The sequence below is a fragment of the Seriola lalandi genome, unplaced genomic scaffold (genome assembly GCF_002814215.2).
Source record: "Seriola lalandi dorsalis isolate HSWRI2012SDOR001 ecotype SW California unplaced genomic scaffold, Sedor1 jcf7180002054642, whole genome shotgun sequence".
NCBI classification, from domain to species: domain Eukaryota; kingdom Metazoa; phylum Chordata; class Actinopteri; order Carangiformes; family Carangidae; genus Seriola; species Seriola lalandi.
The window spans coordinates 87134-107991 of NW_019525195.1; the positions used below are offsets into that span (position 1 = coordinate 87134).

The 20858-nt window shown below is 39.7% G+C and overlaps 3 protein-coding genes across 6 annotated transcripts in view; 1 reads left to right on the top strand and 2 right to left on the bottom strand.

The window, feature by feature from the left end:
• Nucleotides 1-3504: 3504 nt before the first annotated feature.
• tirap (toll-interleukin 1 receptor (TIR) domain containing adaptor protein) lies at nucleotides 3505-6236 on the bottom strand. Of its 2 annotated transcripts, XM_023420464.2 has the most exons (3): nucleotides 6058-6236; nucleotides 5156-5758; nucleotides 3505-4964 (listed from the first exon to the last, which is right to left on the bottom strand). In XM_023420464.2, the coding sequence occupies exons 1-3, from the start codon at nucleotides 6062-6064 to the stop codon at nucleotides 4882-4884; spliced, it is 693 nt and encodes a 230-aa protein (XP_023276232.1). In that variant the 5' UTR covers nucleotides 6065-6236; the 3' UTR covers nucleotides 3505-4881. The 2 variants fall into 2 exon arrangements, with proteins under 2 accessions (XP_023276232.1, XP_087033881.1); XM_087177755.1 differs by lacking the exon at nucleotides 3505-4964 and having other exon boundaries at nucleotides 5148-5758.
• Nucleotides 6237-8210: 1974 nt separating this feature from the next.
• Nucleotides 8211-15233, top strand: srpra (SRP receptor subunit alpha). The gene is made up of 15 exons (XM_023420442.2): nucleotides 8211-8287; nucleotides 8414-8551; nucleotides 8866-8949; nucleotides 9112-9275; nucleotides 9620-9780; nucleotides 9886-10048; nucleotides 10422-10575; nucleotides 10656-10774; nucleotides 10866-10987; nucleotides 11086-11172; nucleotides 11647-11819; nucleotides 12517-12730; nucleotides 12958-13121; nucleotides 13665-13763; nucleotides 13919-15233. The coding sequence occupies exons 2-15, from the start codon at nucleotides 8429-8431 to the stop codon at nucleotides 14045-14047; spliced, it is 1956 nt and encodes a 651-aa protein (XP_023276210.1). The 5' UTR covers nucleotides 8211-8287; nucleotides 8414-8428; the 3' UTR covers nucleotides 14048-15233.
• Nucleotides 15234-15348: 115 nt separating this feature from the next.
• siral1 (SIR2 antiphage like 1) overlaps nucleotides 15349-20858 on the bottom strand; it is a 12800-nt gene continuing 7290 nt past the window's right edge. For 2 of the 3 annotated variants that reach the window (XM_087177751.1, XM_023420443.2), the window contains exons 4-8: nucleotides 18824-19051; nucleotides 17886-18014; nucleotides 17382-17679; nucleotides 16413-16478; nucleotides 15349-16137 (exon numbers count right to left, since the gene is read on the bottom strand). In XM_087177751.1, the coding sequence (XP_087033877.1) occupies nucleotides 16124-16137; nucleotides 16413-16478; nucleotides 17382-17679; nucleotides 17886-18014; nucleotides 18824-19051 (735 nt within the window). In that variant the 3' untranslated portion in view covers nucleotides 15349-16123. Of the gene's footprint in view, nucleotides 16479-17381; nucleotides 17680-17885; nucleotides 18015-18823; nucleotides 19052-20858 lie in introns of all 3 variants that reach the window. The other variant, XM_087177752.1, reaches the window with a different exon arrangement.

Consider the following 20858-nt stretch of genomic DNA (forward strand, 5'->3'; position numbering starts at 1 on the left):
ATTTACTACTTTCTATACTTTTGGATATCTTTATCTATAACAATACATCATCATTTATTTGTCGGTTATATGTTGTATTCATAATTGGAATATGTAAAGCTGGATTTCTGAAATTAAGCTTGATACAAATGACACAATCATCAACCTGAGCTTTTATTTAACTTTCAGTCATCTAAGGTCATGTTCTGAGAACTCTTGTTAAATATCATCTAAGAATATATGTTTATTACTTGCTTAACATATTACATTACATTACATTTATAAAGTGGGCAGACACTTTTAAGCAATGTGACTTACTAGTGAGGGACACAACTTGCATATGGATACTTTTGGCAAATGTTGAGAAATGGTGTGTATAAATCAATGCATTGTTTAAATAAATATTTCAAAATTTCCCAGGCAGTTGAACAGTTGTTCCTCTCACACTGAAAACTTGTTGCCCGCAAGCTTTATCACCCACTCCTGCAGTTTTGTTTTGTCTATAATAAGCCACATCTGTGTCTGGGAAATGATGTGTTGTGTTAGGAAGAGAAGAGTCACATGTAGAACAATGATTCCTAAGGTAACATTTGCAGACTTTTAAGTATGCTAAGTAACCTACATTTAGAACTGGTTGAAGTATGGTTGTTCGTTTAGGGAGCACCTTTTGCATAAGACAGGCAAGTGTTTGTGTAGGTGCCCACAGGGAAGCAATAATGTGATGTGCGTATTAAAGTTCAACCCTAATGAACCTCAAACCAGGCAGATCAAGACACATCCAAATACCATGGCTGCATTAATGTAACCTGCCTCTGGGCTAAAAGTGATGGTGCTGGTGTTGAAGTACACAGGTTAATGCACTTTTCCATGTCATTGATCTTCTGATGAATTGTGATGATCTGCCCCATCTCGCCTCATTCTGACTGCATGTTTCTCCCAAAGGGACCGACATCTGGACAGTCTTGTTGCTGTTGGCTGTGATTTTGTAAATTTCTGTTTGTTAAGGAGATAACAAACTCAAAGCAGGGACAAGATCAATGTCAGCTTCTACCAGGCCTATGCTGCACATCGAAAATACATTTACTGGAGAATACAATATATTTACCATAACCCTTGGATTTTTTTACACACATCCTCTGTTAGATTCGGAATAACCACTATATAAATATCTCCACTAATGTATCTGCTGGCAACAAAAATGTTTTGCCCAAATGTAAACCTGAAGATACACACAGAACAAATGTTTGCTGGCTCTGGACCAAGGACAGCCTCAGGGTCTGTAAATAAGCTGAGAGAGCCTGAAAGGTGCATCGCGCCTTTACAATACTATTAACCATACTGCAGCATTTCATTATCAAGTTTAAAGTCCATGATTCATGCCTTACTCAGCAGTGGGTACTGTCTATACTGTTCTCTGCACCAAATGCAGAGAATATATGAAAAAGGGTGAAATAGGGGCTTTTGTTTGTTTTTCAGATGGTATATATATATATATATATATATATATATATGTGTGTGTGTGTCATATATACTGTACGTGTGTGTATATCATATGCATCATGGCGTTTTGAATGTAACTTACCGATAACAGCACAATTTGTCCGATGCAGTCAGGTAATACATGAACAAAATTTGGAAAACTGTTTAAAGTGCACGTACATGGGTTTAAAACTCATCTTACATTTTGCGTGTAAAATTATGCTCTTGCATTTGACGTACAGCCTTCTCATGTCTCATATCACTGTTTGGCCTGCATTCACTACTCAACCCAATATCATGTTTGGATCTCCTGCTCGCCTTTAATTAACCCAGCTGGTGCTTCACCGTAGCACAGCAAGCTGAATTTACTCACCGCAGACAGAGATGTCCAGGTCAGTACCACCACACCCAGGAGAGACCACCATGGTGACTAACAGCTAAGTGCTTTTCCATACTGTTGGTGGCCCACAGCAGACCAGCTTGCCATCCTGACGCCTCCACTTCTCCTTTCTTTCACCTCTTGCTTCATGATGAAAGTGCTGAGATGCTGACACACATATCAGGGGCCTTCCAAGACTGAACTACGAACTTTGTCATCTAGTTTTGGATTAGCACAAGCTTTGTGTTTATCTTAAAAAATTAGTCCTAATCCTGAAAGTGTAGTGTTTTAGTCATATTTAGTTACCTCCATCCTTTTCACTTTTTGTTGTTTGTTATTTGAGTCTCGTCTTAGTCATAGAAAATTAGCAACATTTTAGTCTAGTTTGAATCACTGGAAACACACAACATTTGAGTCTTGATTTACTTATAAATAGATTATTTGTGAAATTTTTAGCCTTCATCCAATTGATTTTAGGCTAACTAAAAACTGGTAACCATGAAAACCAGCCAGAAAATGACTTTGGTAGCATTGCACGAGACCGTTTTAATAATAGTTTGTACACAACTATTTACTTTAATTTTAAAAAGAACATTTTTGGAACATCTCTGTAAACTAAGACCTCTGGCTACTGCCCAGATGACTTAAACATAGAAAAGTAGAGTGTATAGTAAAATGCTGTGCATTTACATTTAATTTACATGGACCCTTCAAAATCAACTGGACCTGACTATCAAATGTGTGTTGCATTGATATTATTCTTTCTGTAGTGTGAATGACAAGTTAAACACTTCAGCACATTTGTCTTGGTTATAGGTGGATATTGACTTCTAAACTAGGCTAAACCTCCATATGTAGGCACATGGTTAGACACTACACCACTGGCTGTCTTTTGGGGTTGACTTATGTGACTTTAAAGAATAGTTAAACATTTTAGAAAATACGCTTATTCATGTTCTTGCCAAGAGTTATATGACAAGATCCATAACACGCTCATGTCCTTGTGATAAATATGAAGCTACAACCAGAAGCTTGTTAGCTTAGCTCAGCATGAACACTGGAAACAGTCGGAAACAGCTAGCCTGGCTCAGTCCAACAATAATAAAAACCCACCTTCCAGCCCTTCTCACATACAGCTATAAAATCCATGTCCAATGATAAAAGAAGATTTGTGATCATGGGATTGTTTGGGAAAATATTATACAATTTTGTGTCCTCTTCAAAATAAAGAGAGATTCAGTTAGTTTTTAGTTTAAATTCCATATCAGTCTCCTCTTTTTTGTCAACAGTGTTATATGGAGATAGAGTAAGAGTTTAGCCTCATAACAGAAAATAAGGTTGTTGACAAATATATTTCATCCCAATTTTTATCAATGAAATGAACACTTCTGTACAGTGAACCCTGTCCTGTTTTGTCCAACTGTAAACATTTCAATAACTACAGATTGCAACCTTCTCACCAGAGAATGAATTATAGCTACTCTGTATATTAATGTTGATACACTTATCAACAACTGCTTTTCTATGAAGTCAGTAAGCGTTTAGATATCCCACTCTGTGTGTGTCAGAGGAGGATTTGTTATGGTAAAAATAAAGCCTCGTAGAACATCTGTGCCTCTCAGAGATTAGTCTGAATTTTTCTGTTACAATGTTGGCTTGCCACAAAAGAGGCGATTATCAAGGGTCTTTTATTGTGGTCCTAAATGTCTGCTGTTGTTTAGGGGGATGGGGAAAATGGGAGGATGATACAGCATTAATAAAAGTCAGAAAGAGAGAACATGCAGCACTTCTTGGAGGCAGATGGTGCCTCACGTAAAAAGGAAAAAAAAAACTTGCTTGTGTCAAAAAAATAAATAAATAAATAAGACTATAGTATCACAAATGTTATGCTCCAGTTGACTCAATGAATACCTGATATTCTACATTGAGTGGTCCAAATGTCAACTGACAGAAATGAAGCACTGGCAGCATGCTTGATTAACAGGCTAAAGCACTGCCAAGGACATTAAATCATACCTTACAGAAAACCAGAAAACTGAAAGTTTATTCTTTGGATTCTTTGGATGGAGGAGAAAGGCTGTTCCTTCCAATTCTTCAACATGTTCAGACTTTGTTCCAACTAGTTGAGCTTAGACAACTCAGACAGAAATATTAATAACAGCAGACCAGAGCCATCACTCTGATATCCCTCTATGTTTAAGAAAGACACAAAGTTGTGTCTTGTCTTGTTAGCTTCACTCCATTGTTACTTACAGTCCAGCTCAGTTCAGGTCATGTCACAATCACCAGTTTGTTATGGGTGGGTATTTCCCTTTAGTCTCACTATCTCGCTCTCGTTCGCTCTCTCACACACACAGACACAGAGGCAAGAGAAGTAGAGTTAATGAGGTGACGCCTCCATGACAGGCATCTTCTCTCTGGCACTCTCAAATGGTTTGTACAGGAAAATACACCACCTAGTGGGAAACACTATCTGTATCAAAATATTTTTTTTCTATTACAGCTCACTGTTATTTTTTCATTCTGTTAAAAAGAGGATTATGGTGCATTAGTTCCCTTTATTCTAAATTTAAATGATAGGCTTCGATACTGTTTACAAGCTACAAGACCATAAACATAAATTCTCACAATATGTGCTGATTAACAGCAGTTTGCAATTGCAAACTACTTCAGCACACACTGTACTTCTCTAGATCTGATACCGGAAATAAACCCTGTGTTGCTTGGAATAAAATATTTCCTGGTTACTGCATGAACATCCTAAAACCAGAAGAGAAAAATAGGAAATGTCTAAGCAATGACACTGTAGTGTAACTTTCCTTTTAAGCACAACACGATGTGACAAAAACATGACTAAAAAGTTGAGTCCAACCAATAGCAACGAAGTTTTTTTCCACTCTGAGCTTCTTGTCCTTCATTATGTTCTTTCATTTCGGTTGAGTATTATCACAGCAAATGTCATTAACGTGTTTATCTTTCTTGTGCATCACTTCCAGCGGAATTGGAGTCTCAGCGGTGTCGTTGTTTGGGACCAGCTCGTCTTCTCATGAGCTGCCCTCTCCACCCTTGCTAGAGCTGTCCACGCTGCAGTCATGGGCCGTCTCATTTTTAACCATGTCTTCCAGGTCTGGAGAAGAAAACAAGAGGATAATATTTACCACTGGATTCTCCTCCATATGGCCTGCTCTTGTTGTAGATGACAAGAACCAAAAATTCTAATATGACACGTGTCAGGAGAAAAAAAAACAATATTATCATGACTGTAAGCTTGTGAATAGAGCCGGACCAGCAAATATCATTTTTTTTCCCATTACTCACACTTGAGCACAGTCCTGTTGATGAGACTATAACCTCTGTCAGTGTTCGTGCTCAGGTTAATGTAGATGTAGAACTTCAGTTCCTGGGGGTACTGAGAGTGGGGAAGGTTCTGTATCAGGGGAATCAGCCGATTGGACATAGGCCCCTCCGCCAGAGCCTGGTGCATCATATACTTGCACCAATCTTCCTGCAGGAAGTTAGGAGTGATAAGCAGAGCCTGCAGGTGGCTCTCCTGCACAGCCTGGCAAAATTCTGTGAACACTGCCCCTCCTACAGCGACGTCCCTCTGCCACAGAAAGCACCTCAGGCTGCGGGGTGAAGCCTCCAGGAAAGAGACCAGGCGTTTAGCCTCTTCAATGTCGCTGTCGGCATGGCTGTGGCACACAAGCAAGTCATATTTCCGTCTCCATCTCAGCTGTGAGCTCAAAGCTGACGGTGGCTTTTGTGGTTTGGAAGGGCCTGTCTTTGAGACAGATGATGATGAAGAAGATGATGAAGAAGATGATGTAAATGAAGGTGATGTCGGTACACTTGTCACTTTAGGTTTTTGTTCATGTTGTGATGATGAAGATGCACTTGATTTCAAGAGTTTCTGGAACCAACCTGAAATGAGAAAGACAAATTGTAGACATATATATGGATTGATTATACATTTTGATATCTATGAATCCTTCCTAGTCCAGCTGTAAACCACAAAAGGAATCATAACCGCATACAGCACAATCATCAATCTGTGTTAACTATTTGCATTTACTCCACAGCAGTGTAATGCTTTTCTGAATTCTGAAAGCTCAAGTGAAAGAGTGAGGATTTATATTAGTTACAGATAAAACACAAAAAAGTATTCAAACAGAGAAAGATAAGGTTTATGTTAGAAACAGAGACATGAACCCTTAACTTACCATGCATGTTGTTAAGATCGTCATGTCTGTTCAACTCCTTTCAAAAATCCATCTGGTAAATAATAGTAAATAGACTAATTTATGGCTGTATGGTAACTGAATCTAAACTGCTGCAACAACGGTCCATGACCTAAAGACCGTAAATGAACGTAACAAAGACGAAGTGAGAACTTTGTCGAGTGTCACTGACATCACCAGGAAAAAGAGGAAGTAGTTGAACTCAACATGTACAGTCAAATTTGAAATACAAAGTGTGTTGAACATCACACCTCACTGAGCGGGTAGTCACTGTACCCTGTGTCAAAAGCTGGTGTAACTCATAGCCTTCAATAAGACTACTTTCTGATCTGGATGATGACTTTCTATTATAAAAGAAGTAATAACAGACATGCAATTGTACGCACAGTTGGAGGTTTTCTACCGTTATAAATAATATCTATAAGATAAACTTTATTTATGTCATACAGGGGAAATTAAGAAAATGAATAACAAATGAAACAAGAAAAAACTGTGTGGGGGGGGGTAATGGAGCGGTAACTGAATGGAAATTTATGGCTGTGGTGGAGAAATTACCAGATCTTGTACTTTAGTACAAATATACAACAATATTAAAATGTGCCATTACAAACAGAATTTCTATGTTGAAAATGCTTTAAAAGTAAAATGACCTAAATGTACTTGATGATTTTTAAAATATAAGTACTCAATACAAGTAAAGGAGGTCACTATTGTTATACAGATTATTATTACTGATGTACTGGAGTTTATATAGCCTACTGTTGTAGTTTAATCCATAGGCAGAGTGGGAGGTGCTGTTTATTGGACTAAAGTCCTGGATGTTATCCCAAAACCCTGAATCTTGTATTAAGTTTATAATGTAACTTCAACTTGGTGTCATTTAGTCTCTATGACAGGAACGGCAAATCTATGGAGCTCTATTAGTATTATTAGGGGAAACGAGATGTGAAAATTTATGTTATGGGGTCGATTTGTCTCAGTATCATTTGTATCTCTCAACAGTTTGGATGGGTATGAAATGTGGTCTATTTACAATGTACATGTACATTTAATGTTTTTACATCTTCAGTTTATGATCAGAAATATTAAAACTCTTTTTGTTTTATATTTTCTTTGAGAGGAAGACATTGTGGTGTGGAGCTGAGAGAGTGAACGAAGAAGAAAAGAGGAGGAAATGAGAACAGAGTGATCCAGAATAGATCAAATAAAATACTGCACAATAATATTACAGTACATGTCCATGTTGTTTATCCTATGATGCTATTCCTTGAGAAATTGAGTATCACTAGAGTAAATGTTCTTCCGTTATATTCTATCTGCTCTAATATTCAGTTCAGAGAAGTGAAGATATTTACTTGGTTTTGTTGTGGATCCATGTCTGCTCAGTTAGAGCAGCACATATTATTATGGTCTGGATTTAAATGTAGGTTCATTATCTTAACTTTAAATCTGTAAACTCTACTCCAGCATAGTGTAACAAAAATAGGTTTCAAGATTAGGGATGCTGTTTATGTCAAATTCATTCCGCACCTAAATCATGTAAATCCAAAATACTAACATCAGACAATTTTGCCTCCTTTCATGTGGCAGTATTGAAAATTTGTCAAAATTTGTTGTGTTGTAGTTTCAGAGTGATGGAGACAGAGCACAATTAGATTAAAAATATGATGCAGACTCTGGATGATTTTTTCCCCAAAATAATGTACAAATGGCTTGATACAGTAAACAGTGCATGTAGCTGGTGTGAATGGGGAACAAATTCCCCGGGGGAACATGTCCCCTGAATATATACTTAAGTTGGGGCTAAGCCCCCAACGTTTACAATGTCTGGCTCTGCCCCTGGTTTAATCTATGCATCAATCTTTGTAAATTGATCATGTTTTTGTATGCGAAGTCTATGCCTCAGTGAAATGCAGTGCAATAGAAGAAAGCTTGGAAATGGAAATACTTACGCCAGATTTGTGCCGTAATTGACTAAGTGTATGGCCTACTTATTATTTAATTTTATTCAGTAGACTTGACTAATGAAAATAACATTTTTAAAGAATGAATAAGTTCAAAACGCTCTCATGCGAAACGACATATGGTTTACAATCAAACTGCGCATGCGCGGGGGAGCGGAAGTAAGTGTCACTTCCTGGCTGTGCATCTGACGTGTCTAAAACAGTTTTACACTGGTGGTGGATTTTATCATCTTTTGAAGTATTACCTGGTAAGACTGAATGTTTTTGAAGAATTGGCACTAGAGCTTTAGACGTTTACAGGACAATTCATCCATCACAGGGCTTTCGTTCACTTTTTTATTTCCCCCCACCCCTTGTATGTGTTTTTAATCCAGATACGTGGTGGCAAGATGCTAGATTTCTTCACCATCTTCAGCAAAGGGGGGATAGTGTTGTGGTGTTTTCAGGGAGCCGGGGTCACTGAATCCTTCACGGGGCCTGTCAACGCTTTGATCCGCTCCGTGATCCTTCAGGTGAGACATAACGAGTCAAGCTCCTGTGACAGATGTCTGTGTTTATCTAAATCTCAGTATGCTTCGGACAGCTAACAGCTAATAGGTAGCAAATGTTAGCTAATTGCGTAACCGTTAGTATACCAAACATGCGACTGTTTTTGTGCGAATAGACTAAAGATCATCTTATTATGATTTTGGATTTAGATTTTTAGTAGTTTTGTGTTTTTAACATTGTTAGGTTGACACAGAGAGCTAGCTGTAGCAGCTACGACATGTGTGTTCAGCTCCTGTTGACATATCAACGATCTGTTCGTTGTGTGATATTGTTACAGGAGCGAAGTGGGAACAATTCATTCACTCATGAGGCCCTGAGTCTTAAATACAAGCTCGATAATGAGTTTGAGCTAATTTTTGTGGTAAGTCTCTTTAACTACACAATAAATAACTTAAAATGAAACATGTTTGAGATGTGGACTGCAAATCTGTGACAAAAGATTCATGTTGTTTATTGCTTTAGTTTTTTTTTTTTTTTTTAGTAATAATCACTACTCTTTTCTTTTCTCTCCTTCACATTCCAGGTGGGTTTTCAAAAGATCCTGACGCTGACATATGTGGACAAGTTCATAGATGATGTTCAGCTTCATTTTAGGGATCGTTATAAGAATGAGCTGGAGCAAAAGGGAGCTTTGAAGCTCCTCAACAACAACTTTGAATTTGAGGACATCTTCAAGATGCTTCTTAGGTAAAGACGGAGAGTTTCACTGCAGATGGGTGATTCCATGTATTGAAGAACTTTAGCCATAATATTTTGTGTCAGCACTGAAGGATCGAAAGGTGTATTTTACTTCTGATTGAACCAGTCATTGCTAGTAATACTAGTACTAGTACTTCTTTACTTTAGCAGCTGTTGAAGATAATTAGGATGTTCTTCTCAGTTTTCCAGTGCAAGTGCTGTCATAATTCGTAGGCCATATCAAAAAACAGACCAATTAAGCTGTGAGTTTATTAAAAGAAAAGAAAAAAGCAAAGATGCTTAACTAACTAAAACCTGTCTTGTCCTGTGTTATACAAACTGTTTACCAAAAGAGAGGCGGAGGAGAGCAGCAAAGCTCGGAGCCATGCTCCCATGCGTTCCTTTAAGGAGTCCGAGAAATCCCAAAAAACTGTGAAATCAATGATTGAGACGAAGGGTGGGGACAAAAGCAAGGAGCAGGGTGGCAAGAAGAATAAAAATACCAAAAAGGAGGGTATGTGCAGTTGGTGGTGATTGTTCTAATATTATTTCTAAATGGATAGTACAACATAATTTCTATCTCAATCCTGACTTGATTTGATACGCCAATCCTCTCTAGCTCCTGCAGCTGAGCCTGCCAAAAGTGATCAAGGCAAGCCCACGCCGTCTGGACAGAAGATGGTTGAGAATGGTAACCAGGGCTTGACTCCTGAGGAGGTCATAGAGAAGAACAAAGAAAAGTTATTTCGCAAACGCATGGTGACAACTACTGAAAAACCTAGGTAAGAGATAAGATATTTATACATTTTAAAATATATGCCAATGGTAGAGATATATTTTGACTGTCTTAACCACAGCAGCATTGACAGAGTAGATACACATTAAAGAACATTAAAGGCAGGATCAGATATGTTGAAAATGAATGCAAATTACATACATACAAGTATTATTTGTTTGCGGTTTTGCATGCCCTTATTATAGTCAGATCCATTGCTTTAATAGTTTTTCAGTGCCTACCGGAAATACTAGAAATATGCATTTAAACAGTCACCCTTCTTTTTGGAATAACTAGCGGGTTTTATCAATCTCCTAGTGTAAAGCATGTCTGACTGCTCATTTCCAACTGCTTACTTCTGATATGCTGTCATCTCATAGGAAGTCTCCAAAGCCTCAGAAACCGAGGGAGAAACCAATGCGTGTTTGGGACATGGGTGGTAGCAGCACCAAGGACCTGGACTACAGCTACAATGGTGACAACTGTTCGCCTAGCAACGGTGGTGAACAGCACCTGGAGGCACAAAATGACCCAGTACGTACCCATTCCCCTCCACTGCACCCCTAAGAGACATCTGTATTAGTCACTTACCTAATGTCCTGGATGCGTTTCAGGGGATGCAAGTGAGCTCCATGGAGGGAGACCTGCTGCCTGTAGACTATGAGTCGAGTGAGGAAGGGGAGATTGGGGAGGAAGATGAGAGAGTGATTGTCAGTGAGACGAGCAAGACAAGGTAAGAAAGTGTCAAAGTATAATGTTTATGAATATGTCTCAAATGTAAGTTGCACTGTGAACATGTACCTTGCTTTCTATGTTCTTCTCAGCTCGAAAAAGGGTGGCAGTTTTGGGGGCATGTTTGGGATGCTGAAAGGCCTGGTGGGCTCCAAGAGCCTGACCCGTGAGGACATGGAGTCAGTGCTGGAGAAGATGAGGGACCACCTCATCAGTATGATATCACAGCTTCACTCTTACACACTGTCTTTGTTCTGCAAGATGTGAGAGTGAATTGTCTGCTATTCATTCTTCTTCTTCATTGTCCTATAGCAAAGAATGTAGCAGCCGACATTGCCTCCCAGCTCTGTGACTCTGTAGCTAAAAAACTGGAGGGTAAAGTCATGGGCACATTCACCAGTAAGTAACTTTTCACATTTATTTAATGTACCTACAATAGACTAAAGATCCTCATCCCCTTTGTGAAATTATTTTTCATTTTGTGAAGTGTTTTTTTCTGCCTTCACTTGTCCTTCTATGAGAGCCCTGTCTGCACGATGGGAACAGTAATGCCATTATAGTAATGCATTTCCCGTTGACTGGATGCTTATCACAGTAAATGGATTAAAATATGATCCTCCCCTCAGTTTCATGTGATTCAAAGTGTGGAACTGCAAGTTAAAAACATCACAGATATATTAAAGGTAGCAGGGAGTGTTTCAAGACCATGTGCATACATTACGACATACACTCAGCAACTACTTTATTAGAAGTAACATACTAACTCCACAAGATGTTGGAAACTTTCCTTTGAGATTCTGGTCCATGTGGACTTGACTGTATCACATCATCAGATCTTGTCAGCTCTGTGTGTGCGTGTGTGTGTTTTTATAGCTGTGGCCTCAACAGTAAAGCAGGCCCTGCAGGACTCATTGGTGCAGATCCTGCAGCCCAAGCGAAGGGTGGATATTCTGAGAGATGTCATGGAGGCACAGAGCCAGCGAAGGCCATTTGTCATCACATTTTGTGGTGTCAATGGGGTCGGAAAGTCCACAAACCTGGCCAAGGTGAGGTGTTAAAAGGGTAGTGACATGTACCCCAAATTGACCGTTTTTCTCTAAGTTTCCTTCTTGTTCCTGTATGGCCGTGTTTCCACCGCAGGAACTTTCCTCAGGAACCAGGAACCTTTTGAGGAACATGCGCATTTCGTCCGCAAGAACCAGGGTCTAAATTTATTTCTGGGGTAATTGATCAACCCCCAAAAAGGTACCTGGTCAGTCAGTACTTTCCAAAGGTTCAGGAACTTTGGGGGGGGGGGGGGGTCTGCAGTGCTGAACATTTCTGACTGGTCAAGTACTCGCTGCATTTTATTTCACCTGTGATGTTTAAAGGTCCGCAGGTTAAAAAAAAACTGAATAAGGAATTCCAAAAAATAAAGGACCACAACAGCTGTCACATAAAATACGGGATCGTCCCGTATTTAAAAATAAAATGCTATGTCCTGTATTGAATGAAAGCGGGAAGCAATTTGTCCCGTATTTTTGTTCATGCTATGCCCTCAAAGTGCTGTGAATAATTTAATGTCAAGTAATAATTTTGCATAATCTTCCCGGGACTTTAGGCCACGGTGGAAACAAAGAAACAATGGGCCACAGGAAGCTTTTAGTTCCTGAAGAAAATAAATTTTTGGTCGAAACACGGCATACGTTGTTGACCGTAACTTCCGAGTTCATTTGACCTAAATCTCTCTTTGTCTTGGTCCAGATCTCCTTCTGGCTGATAGAGAATGGTTTCACAGTGCTGATCGCAGCCTGTGACACATTTCGTGCCGGGGCAGTGGAGCAGCTCCGCACTCATCAGCGCCGCCTGAACTCTCTGCATCCACCGGAGCAGCATGGAGGACGCCCCGTAGTCCAGCTCTATGAGAAGGGCTACGGGAAGGATGCGGCTGGAATTGCCATGGAGGCCATTGCCTATGGTAAACACTTTCTTTTTAGTTGACTAATTATTAACTGATTGTTGTAATAATGAAGTTAGCTCACCTGGAGAATTTAGAGCTGTGGTTTTCTTGTTGATTGCCACCTCAATTCTGTTGTGATAAAGGGTTCTCTCAGTTTTGAGTATGTTTTAATCCATTTTCATTAATGATTAATATCACCCATGTGGAAAAATCACATCTGTGCCCTCTGCGTTTCATCCCTCCAGCCCGCAACCAGGCCTTTGACGTGGTGCTGGTCGACACTGCTGGGCGTATGCAGGACAACGCCCCCCTAATGACAGCCCTGGCCAAACTTATCGCAGTCAACATGCCCGACCTAGTGCTGTTTGTTGGGGAGGCTTTGGTTGGAAATGAGGCAGTTGATCAGCTGGTAAGGCCACTGACAAATCCAGACTTTTTGTTGAGACACATTATGCACTAACAGTAAATGTAACTGATGACTGACATTAAGGAGTAAGTTGGTTTTACTGGTAACGTGAATGGATATTGACATTTTCAAGGAACTAGAAATCCATATATTCACAGCTGAATTCTAATGAAACATTTGTGTCAAAATTATGTGATCGACTGCTAGAACTTAGTGCTTACTGGAGCAGGGATTTATGGTTTTTAATGAGCTTTAGTTTGGTATACAGACCTGAGGCTCCTGTGCTAATCAACAGACACTAACTAATAAAACAGAGAAAGCTGTAGGATAAAATGGATTGCTATCAATTAAACTCTCCAGCAGGGGTCAGTGTTGCTCCAGTGATCTTCTGTCCTGTTAACCATTTATCATGATTACGCAGATGTGTGTGTGGTTTCTCTTCCTCTACACTTTGTAAATAGTGAGATGGAAAGCTGGTGCTGTACATATTAACTCGGTCCTAATCATGTTTCCACCGAATGACTCATGTCTTTCCATTGTCCTTAGGTGAAGTTCAATCAGGCTCTGGCAGACCACTCAATGTCTGACAAGCCTCGGCTCATTGATGGAATTGTTCTCACTAAGTTTGACACCATCGACGACAAGGTATTTTAATGTTTTCCAATATATTCCTATCTGATTTTAATCCTATGACGTGGCCTCTGTATAATTTCTTGATGCCGTTAATTAGTCGTCCGGAGTTGTTTCACGTATTATGAATTATTAGCAGTCAGAAAGCTGATAACACTCCTCCTTCACAGGTTGGTGCTGCCATCTCCATGACGTACATCACAGGCCAGCCCATTGTGTTTGTGGGCACAGGGCAGACCTACAATGACCTGCGCAGCCTCAATGCCCGCGCTGTGGTCGGCGCCCTGATGAAGGCTTAAGTGGCTGCATGTTCTGCTGTTTATTCATCATCGCAAACAAAGCCAACAATACCTTTGCCACACTGCCGTGAGATGTTCCAGCCCTGCTAGCCTGCATTTCTCATCCTCTTGCCCTGCCCTCTCTACTTTGCATCAAATGAAGAACTCGTGTCATGCACAGGACAAGTGTGCACTTTGGAAGACAGATCATTTTGCAACGAAGCCAGAGGAGCCTCCTTCTACATCATTTCTAAACTTTTGGGCCAAATTGAAAAGTACCTCAGATCAGCCTGAGTTTCGAAACAAATGACATTTTAGCTGACTAAATGGATCTAGGCTGTAAATGTCATCCGTTTACTGGTTTACACAGTAAAAGACTTACAAAACAAATTCCCCACCTGGCATTTTGTCAGTCAGTTTTCCCCTCTTTATGTAAATGAGGTCAGGTCGTGAAGGCTTGCTGGATGTGACATTTCAGCAGCTGCCTGTGCCTGAGGAAAGCTTAGTGACCATAGTGCCTATCTGTCTCCTGTCTTGTTAGTTAACACTTTCACTACATGGGTGATTATCCATCAAGTGTACCATGGCATTTCAGGTCAGAAACCACTCCTTCTAGTCTAGAGGAGGGGTCTGAATCTGTTTACAGTTCATCAAGTATCAAATCAGTAGATGTTGTACTCCCCTGTTAAAAATAGAAACCTAAATTGTGGCGTAGCAAAGACCAGGCTCTGCCAGTGCTGATCCACTGTAAAGTGGGGAAGTACATTAATATCTCCTAAACATATTAACAACTGTGATCACACCAATTTCAGATGGATTGTTCTAAGAATGTCATCTTCCAGAGCTCCTCACCTACCTAACACACTATTAACACATTACTCATTACAAAATGGAGACTATGAGCCCTCAGTTTATAAAAAACAAAAACAATCCGTTTGATGAAAAGTGGAAAGATATTTTGTAAATTTATTTTTTAGCTCTTACGGTTGTCGGCAGATTTCAGACTCCACTTTGTGTGGTCAGTTGAAGTTCTACAGGCCTTTTATTTAAGTTTTCCCTCATGATTTATTAATATAAGTCTTAAATATCTTTAGCCCCCTTTAATTTGTGGTAGTGCAATATGAGAGAATCAGGAGTTATACAAAAGATCTGAGCTAATTTATGAGAATGTAAACAAATTTCTAAATAAAGCTGCTATGTGCTATGACAGCCTGTAAAGTGGAATTTGTTCTGTCATATGATGCAGAGGTACCTGATCTGTAGCTCCTTTACAGTCTGTTCCAGTATGGTCATCGATGGACATGCAAACACAAAAGGACAAATGGGATACCAAAAGCTTTATTTTGAAAATAGTACTTATAAATACTATGTCAGAAAACACATGAAAGTATTAAAAATACAAAAAAGGCTTACAAAGAACTTTTTTTTTTTTATTTTCAGCAAAGGAGTGGCAAAGTGATTGCTACTGGCAGAGCGTCTCTGCTATGAAAACATACTCTCCTGAACTTACAGTTGAGGACAGAATCATAACATTTATGTGTTTGCAAAACCAAGTAACCATCCATGACTGAGAAGTTTCCACCATTCCCATTCCCCTGCCAGTAATGTGCAAATCAAGTTTTTCTGGTGTCAGGGTTGAGCATGACAGATAAAATCCTTATATATCGCCAAGATTTTTTTCAGTTGAGAACATGTGATGTGCGTTATAGCTTCCACCTACAGCTTTTCATAATAGGGCAGGTAGGTGACGGTGATGCAGTTTGTTTAACTGCATTCTTGATAAATGTATGTCCAAATCCGAGCAGCTTATCATTGCATCATCTGCATATTAAAATTGGCATTTAGCATCCCAAATGTTGAGGTTTCAGCAACATTTAAATACAGTACAGTGGGATCCGTGAGGTTGGATATTAGTGTTGACGATTACCTTAAATATCTGCAAAATACTGACAGCTTTTAGGTCTCCCATGGCCCGTAATGTTCCTGGTTTCCTAAATCCACCGAATGAAATCACAATCGAGTACTACTCGAAATACACTGATCTCTTGACGGAGCTGTGGAGGAAAATGACTGATACTGATCCCGACCGTGTGCCTGTCAGGAATGATAGTCTGGGGCAAAAAGAGAAGGAATGGACTTGAGTGAGCAGTTGAATAAAAAGGAGCATCAACTGAAACGTGGCCGCTGACTGCCATGCATGCAATTCTGCAAAGTCAGCTGTATCTTTGTGTAAAGTAATACCAGCAGGTCTTTTGATACTGGATTTTCTATCTACCAGCATGCAGTAAGAAAACAAGAGTCTTGGACAGCGTTTACTGTGTTATTCTGGAAATGTCTCTTGCAAGTGGCCACTGTCTGAAGTCAAAGAGAAGCATTCAGTCCTAACCTTGAAGGAGGCTTTTCTGTGTGTTAAATCCATTCTGCTGCTCTTCACCATTTTGTGAAGGAGACCCTATAGATAGAGGAAAAAACATATATATAAAATGCAGGCAACTCACATCCTGAACTCCTTTAAGAAGGGTGAGTGGGCATGTTAAGTAGATGTGCTGACTTAAATGCAAGAAAATCCCACATTTTCTTTTTTAAGAGATGTTTAGAGACAAGCTATGTTGGGACCCCAAACAATTTAAATCATATCTGCAATACAGAAGGTTAATAGAGCAGCAGAACCTGCTGTTGTGACAGCAGGGGCAACCAAGCATTGAATATCCCACTGTCAAACTTTTTAATGGGGTTCTCCAATGATAGGTACAAGTGATAGTGTTAAGTATTGCATTTCCATTAAGTTGGGGAATTGGTCCAAATCAAAGCAGCAGAAGAAGAAATATCCTGACATTTAATTCTTGGTATGTCATGTTCCAAAATCACTGGATCCTATTTTTACCCATAATGCAACTCTGTGTCTTTCATTGCCCCCCATATGGCATCATCAGGGTTATTTCTTCAAACTTTGGAAAGCTTATTCACTGCCACAGATGACATGATACAGCTTGTTTCACTGGCTGTATAGTTCTCATCATTGTGAGTAAATTTCAGTTCATGTGTATAATAAGTGGAATGTGAAATTTTAAGACTCCAAAACCATCCCCGTCTCATAGAAAATACCATCATATGATACTGTTTTCCCAATTTTGTTGTGGTAGCAAAGTAATCACTGGCTGCATTACATTCAAAGGCAATGTGTTTTTAATGAAGCACTACGTTTACTCATTGCAGCTGAGTTGCAAGGACATGGATGGCATATTTACTGTTAATGGTATATAAATGTAATTTCTTGGAGACAGGGTTGCCAGAACACATCATCTACTACAAATAGGCACACAAGTGAATTGTGATCAGCTGTCATCCTCCTTACCCCAGCCGTTGGTAGACACATCACGGTTGCAGATCTCATTGGCCAGCCTCTCGAAGTACTCGGGCAGGTCGGCATACTCGTCTCCATAGGAGATGACTTTGATGCCCTTGTCCAGCATGTTGTCACGCAGCTTCTTGAACTCACCCACGTCCTCGCGCCGCACAAGCATGAAGTGCTCCAGGTCCGACTTGTGTTTGACTGCCTCCAAGAACAGAGCCTGGAAGGTTGTGTCGTCCACTGTGCGCCCACAGCCAAGAAATACGAATGATTTGGTCTCATACAGCTTCTGGATCTCGCGCTGTTGAAACCAGCAGCAATATATGTTATTACTCTTTACTTAAACTAGTGCAGGGACAGACGCAATTTGGTACAGACAACCTTGTGCAATTTGCAATTCAATATACTACCCTAACGTGATATTATTAACACATATAAATTTGAGTTAGCCATTAAATTCCTAGGTCAGAAACATAACAACCAACAGAAAACAATTTCAGAGCTCACCATGACCTCAGTGTTCCTCAGTACATTCTGGTAGCCAGCAGGGTGCAGTACAATACCACTGGGGTTGGTGTAAACACCGTGGATATGCAGAACACTTAACCTCCGTTTTTCCTGAGCCCACTCCAACACCTAGACACGCACACACACTTAACAGTCCATTGCACTCAATCCTGTTCTAGCTGGGCAGGGTGTAAAATCACTGAGCAGCAGTTAGAGGATATTAGCCCTGATGGAGACAAGGCATAAATACCAGGACTGAGAGGCACGGCGATGGGTCTGTCGGAAAACTCTGATCAATTCTTGCAAATTTGTGTTCTATTTAACAAATAATCAAATTAACTTTGAATTAACTGGGATGAAAATGACGCGACTGGATGACTTGGGATTTAGTATAGAAACTGGTCAGAAGGGAAACAAACCTATGTTTACTTGGAAAACACATGCTTCCTTTTCACCCCAGTCTTAAACCAAAAGCAAATATTGTTCAATCTATAAAACTCAACAGTGTCTGAGTAATGACTAGAACTTTAACCTTCCTCCACCTGTCAGAGACAAAAGGCTCTTTCAGGTCAAAGCATTATCTGTATTATCAGCAAGGAACTTCGCAAGAGAATTTCATACATGTAAATCTGACTGTGCAGGGAGTCAGTTCAACCAAATTCTCACAGGACAAGATACTATTCAGGTGGATTCATCTGTGATTTCCCCCATTCAAAGAGTTCCTTAATGTTTAAGCATGTTAAATGTGTTAAAATGCAACTTGAGTTCAAAATTTCTAGGGATTTTAAAAGTCCTACAATTTCAGCTTGGCAAAACAAAACCTGCTCGTTTTAGTGCATGCTTTACTGGCCTTTGCACTCATTTGAAAAAAGCTGACTTGGTTGTATTGTGGCAGGAAAGATCAATCAATGCCGTAACACAATCTGAGCTCTGTTTACCTTTTTCTCATCTGTCAGGTCCAAAGACTCCAGCTTGGTGCCCTGGTGAGCTGCATATATCTCCAACAAGTTGTCAAAGTTAGTGGTGAGGACTAGTGCACCGCTCTCCATTAACTGCAACACTGAGCGCAGTAGATGTTTCCCTGCATGCTCCATCTTGCACTCCAAGTCATCAAACACCTCGTATAGACAGTCCTTGAAGAATGTAGATCGCACGTTTCCTGTTCTCTGAAACAGAAAAAAAAACAAGCGATACTAGGAATAATGTTTTCTGTTGATGAACTCCACAATTCTTGTTTTATGGTAAGTACACATAGAAAAAGTTGTGTAATTTGCACACTTTTCACACAATTGCTTTGCAGGTCTGAAATGTCAAATTCACAGAAAGTCATGGTGGTATTACTGCAGGAAATACCTAACAATTTGTAAGACTTCATTCAGTGCATGATGCATTTAAGATAAACGGCCATATCCACTGTGTCTACGTACTTATACTTGATAATTCATTTTCAGCTAAGCATCTTTAAACAGCACTGAATTAGCATAACAGTGGAAAGGGAAATGCAGTGAACAACCAGCAGCGATGTGATCTATATATTTGTCAAGTGGAAGTAAAACTTATATAACAAAAAATTTAAACAATGACCACAAGAGCACTGATTCTGTGAAAGTGTCACATCTACAATCTGGAGTACACATGGTTGTGAAGACCTTTACTGTTACTGCAATGTAAAACAGCTTTACAACCAAGACCGCTGACTTTTCACAACAGAAAAAATATGTCCATTATCCATCCATCAGCTAGGGGATGGACTGGGCAAGAGGCGGGCTACACCCTGGAAGTTGTCAGTCTATGCTAGGGCTGAGTCGCCTGAGTCTAACCTGCATGTCTTTGGACTGTGAGAGGAAGCTGAGTAGCTGGAGAAAACCCGCCCATGCACGAGGAGAACATGCAAACTCCCCACAGAAGGGCCCCAGCTGGCCAGCAGGCAGGTTTGAACCCAGAGCCTTCTTGCTACTAGCACTGAGGACAAAGTGCTAACTACTGCACCACACTGTGTCATCCATTCTGCTTTGGTTGGTGAGGTTTTAACACAAGAGTGACCAAACACTCTCCCAATTTTAAATATCGAAACTGCAAAAACTGCAATGCTTTCAACCCGACATTCTATGTGCAGACTGAAGACTGAATGACTAAATAAATGGGGGGTAAATAATATGTTCCTCATTTCATCACATCTTTGCTGTGCTGTGAGTATATTTTTTTATGTGAATCATCCCTGACTCCTGTTAGTATTTGACAGCCCCAAATTCATTAGTTTAATTTGTTTGTACATAAGCATAATTAGCATAATTACTGTAATACCTTTTGGGGAAGTAGTTGGCCATTGTCAAATTATTGCAACTGTGATGTCCAGTACACTTTCGCTAACCCACAACAAGCAGCTTTTTAATGGGATTGAACCCTCTTGAGTAGAGTTTTACTTATCATACCATGTGACCTGACCAACTGTCTTAAAATAAATGTGTGCATGTAAGCTCCACTTGTTCAACAGCGTGAATGATGTATGTTTTTTTTTTTTTTTTATAAATCAACTTAGAAGCAAGGTAGAACTGTCGCATAACTGCCACCACCAACACTGAAATGATGACATTTCATTTTAGAAACAGATGGGAAGTAGGTACAATTATTGTTACTTATTTTGTTTGTTTTAGTTTGCACCCAAAACTTGATAACTAACTATTCATATACAGCAGTCACATTCACCAGGCCTTGAACATGATTCAGCATGCTTTAAAGCTTTGCCTTAATATGGTTTCAAGAAGTTTCTCTTAGCACAGGCCTTTACAAGAATTCCCACCGGCAACTTAAATGCCTTAATTTACTCTCAAGTGAGACTTCAGGGGTGTGTCAAGTGTGTGCTAGTTTTCAAAATACCTGCTCAAGGACAAATTTGTTCTATATATATAAAAAAAAAAAAAAAAAAAAAAAACAGGAAGAGTCGGGCAGCTAAGAATAGCAAAGGGTAGTGCA